At 37.0% G+C, this 3462-nt stretch overlaps 1 protein-coding gene across 1 annotated transcript in view; it reads left to right on the plus strand.

Moving 5' to 3' along the window:
• Positions 405 to 3462, plus strand: part of LOC107623040 (omega-amidase, chloroplastic) — a 4243-nt gene continuing 1185 nt past the window's right edge. Inside the window, exons 1-7 of the mRNA XM_016325169.2 lie at positions 405 to 713; positions 789 to 905; positions 1228 to 1452; positions 1680 to 1773; positions 2041 to 2115; positions 2338 to 2416; positions 2831 to 2846. Coding sequence (XP_016180655.1) covers positions 483 to 713; positions 789 to 905; positions 1228 to 1452; positions 1680 to 1773; positions 2041 to 2115; positions 2338 to 2416; positions 2831 to 2846 — 837 coding nt within the window. The 5' untranslated portion in view covers positions 405 to 482. The remainder of the gene's footprint in view (positions 714 to 788; positions 906 to 1227; positions 1453 to 1679; positions 1774 to 2040; positions 2116 to 2337; positions 2417 to 2830; positions 2847 to 3462) is intronic.

Genomic DNA, 3462 nt, shown 5'->3' on the forward strand with positions numbered 1-3462 from the left:
CGTGTCAAGTGTCAAAGCTTCGTGGTTTGTGGAAAACTTTCTAAAATGGCTGTCATAGGATTCAAACTTCTAACTCCAGGGTTGCAAGAACGACAATCATACCACCAAGCTGCATTGCTTCTTATTAACATATATTCAAATTATAATACATATAGCAAGTTTTATTTTATTTATATTCAATAAAAGTACTTATAATAAAAAAAATAATTAAATTTTACATAATTATTTAATTATACCGGATTAATCGGTTTAACCAATAACTCACCAGTTGAACCAATAATTCGGTGACTCAATAATTTTACCAACTCTAGTTTCTATAGCCAATTTACTTTATTTTATACTCTTTTTTTTTATGAAAGTACGAAACGACATCGTTTGTGTTGTGTCCACCTAACTTCAAAGTTGGAAGATGAGATTGACGAATGACGCTGGAGAAAGCAAGGGTTTGGATTCGCAGAAGAGAATAATAATAATAATAATTGATGATCAGAAACAGGTTGATAATGAAAGCATTAGCATCATTATCATCATCAACACTCTCACTACGTTGCTGCAGCTACAACAACAAGTCTTCACTCAATCTCAACTCTCTCTTCTTCGCTCGCCGCAGATTCCACTCTTCACCGCCGATTTCAATGGCTTCTGCTTCCGTCAACAACGAACGTGCCCGTGCTCCACCCGCCATTCCCTTGCCCCCTCCCCCTCTCTCCAAGGCAACTTCACTTCTCTCTCTCTCTCTCTCTCTCTCTCTCCCTTCACTTCACTCACTCACTTGTTTCTCCTTTCAGTTCAAGATCGGGCTGTGCCAGCTGTCTGTAACCGCCGACAAGGAGAAGAACATCGCCCACGCCCGCCAAGCCATTCAAGACGCCGCCTCTAAGGGTGCTCAGCTTGTTCTCCTCCCAGTCAGTTCCTCCTTCCCGGATACGGATTATCTTGTTTCAATTGAACTCTAAATAATTAACTTATCGCATTTTTTTCTACTCTTATAGAACTACAAAGTTCGAGAAATACTTGTATAATCTTACTATCTTAGTTATATTTAAGGTGAATTTCGAAAACTTATTTTTATCTAAAATTTAATGTATTCATTATTAGGCCTATCACCCGATAATGCATGACAGAGGTAGTTTACCCTCCAGTTTTTGAGTAATTGCCTTTCGAATTTTATTCTCTTCCTTCAATTTTGCTCAATCATTTTGTGTGTTTGTTGTGGTGTTGTCTCAGGAAATTTGGAACAGTCCTTATTCCAATGACAGTTTCCCTGTGTATGCTGAGGATGTTGACGCCGGTGGCGATGCCTCTCCTTCTACTGCCATGCTCTCTGATCTCGCCCGTCTCCTCAAGATCACCATTATTGGTGGTTCTATACCTGAACGTTCCGGGGGAAACTTGTATAATACATGTTGCGTATTTGGCACTGATGGAAAGCTTAAAGCCAAGCACCGCAAGGTTGGGTCATCTACAATGTTGGAATGTGCATAGGGATCTTGTTCTTAATGCTTGGTTCACATGAATTTGTGCTTTGGATGTTTGATGTTATTGTGCCTCCCAAAATAATTCAATCCTTTTTTTTTGGATATTTGACTTTCATAATTGATCTTGATGGTGGTGGTACTTGAACTATTTTCTTGCATTTGCTTTGTTGTGCAAATTTTGACATGCTGGCATCAATGCAGATACACCTTTTCGACATGGACATTCCCGGGAAGATTACCTTTATGGAGTCAAAAACTCTTACTGCTGGGGAGACTCCAACAATTGTAGACACAGGTCTAATATATCCCCTGGTTACATATCTAAGCACATTTTCTCTGGTTCTACCTCCATCATAACGTCGCAGTCTTTATTGATATTTTGTTTGTCATTATGTAGATAAGAAATTCATGTTCAGAGCCTGAATCTTATAATAATATTGACTATGGTGGAGAAGTATAGTTGTTAACTCGTTATCTTGGTTCTGTTCAATTAACCTCTAGAATGTTTGCTTGCAATGAAATTTGTCCACAAAGCTGTAACAAAGTTACTTGATTCGTGCAGAGGTTGGGCGCATTGGCATAGGCATCTGTTATGATATACGTTTTCCCGAACTAGCAATGATATATGCAGCAAGAGGTCTGTCATTTCCATTATTTTGCTTGATACCAATTATTTCTTCTTGACTTGCAATTGGTTGTCATGATTTGACTTTTCCAAGGGTTTTTTTTTTCAATGCTTTCTAAGGCTTATTAGCATATTGAATTGTCAATTTTGTTTGCTTGGGGAAGAGAGCGGGTGGAAATTTCTTCTCTTGTTCTTAAGTTTGCGGATACTTACAGTATCAACTTTTGATTTTAGGAGCTCACTTGCTATGCTATCCTGGGGCATTTAATATGACAACTGGGCCATTGCATTGGGAGCTATTGCAAAGGGCAAGGTAGGTGGTTCTTTTATTTAACTTTTACTTTATAGTTGCTGTAACTATCTAGCATGTTATTCATTAGGGAAAAATGTGTAATCCAGTTACTGTCTTGAAGCAACTTCCTCAATAAACATGACTGTTCAATGTTATTTTTAACCCTGGCTAATTTTATTAGATTGGACTAATATTTTAATGAACCATATATATCATTTGTAATTGAAATCATAGACAAACATCACCTTTGACCCTGGTAATAACTAGAAAATACTTAATAGTTAGAACTTTTATGCAAGAGGCATGCCTCTCACATTATTTTTTGTCTTCAAACTCTTCCTTGTCTGTGGCACTGCAAACATTCTTAACTCATTTATTAATTAAGTAGTGTCTTATTTTTATTCTGTTGTTAATCTATGATTTTTTTTTCCTCAGGGCTACAGATAATCAGGTAATGACCCCTTATTTGAAACTTCGGCAGAGTTTTACTTCAAGTATATTTTAAGTTAAAGTATGTTAAATATGAAAATCATCAATTGTTTTGATAGCTGCACCAAATAAGGATCTTAGTAGCTTTAAGTTGGGAGAAATTCACACTATGAGTAAGTAATCAGTCAAATTCTTCTAATAAGAAAAACTACAAGATCCTTAACCTCTATACGAGGATGAATGTGTGATGAGTTTTAGAAAGCTGATGCTGCTTTACATTGCTAATCCGATATTGCTACCTAGATTGATTGTCTAGAGATGAGCAATGTGTCGGGGAAACTTCAACATCCTTTTGCATCCCAAAAGGAAGTAACAGAATAATATAGGATTTGAGTGAAATGATTTGTCTCACCTTTTCAATTTTGTTTGTGTGTGTGTGTGTGTGTATAGATTGGTGTTACTATTTTATTGTTGCATTTGGTGGATTGATGCCTGTTGATTGTACTATTAAACCAGGTTACAGTTTTTTTTTTTTGTATTTATGCCCATCACATTTTGAATGACCCCCCTCCTCCTCTTTTCCCTCTTCTTCCTTCTTCTTCTCCTCCTCCTCCTCCTCCTCCTCCTCCTCCTCCAAA

The sequence above is a fragment of the Arachis ipaensis genome, chromosome B10, assembly GCF_000816755.2.
Source record: "Arachis ipaensis cultivar K30076 chromosome B10, Araip1.1, whole genome shotgun sequence".
Taxonomy (NCBI): Eukaryota; Viridiplantae; Streptophyta; class Magnoliopsida; order Fabales; family Fabaceae; genus Arachis; species Arachis ipaensis.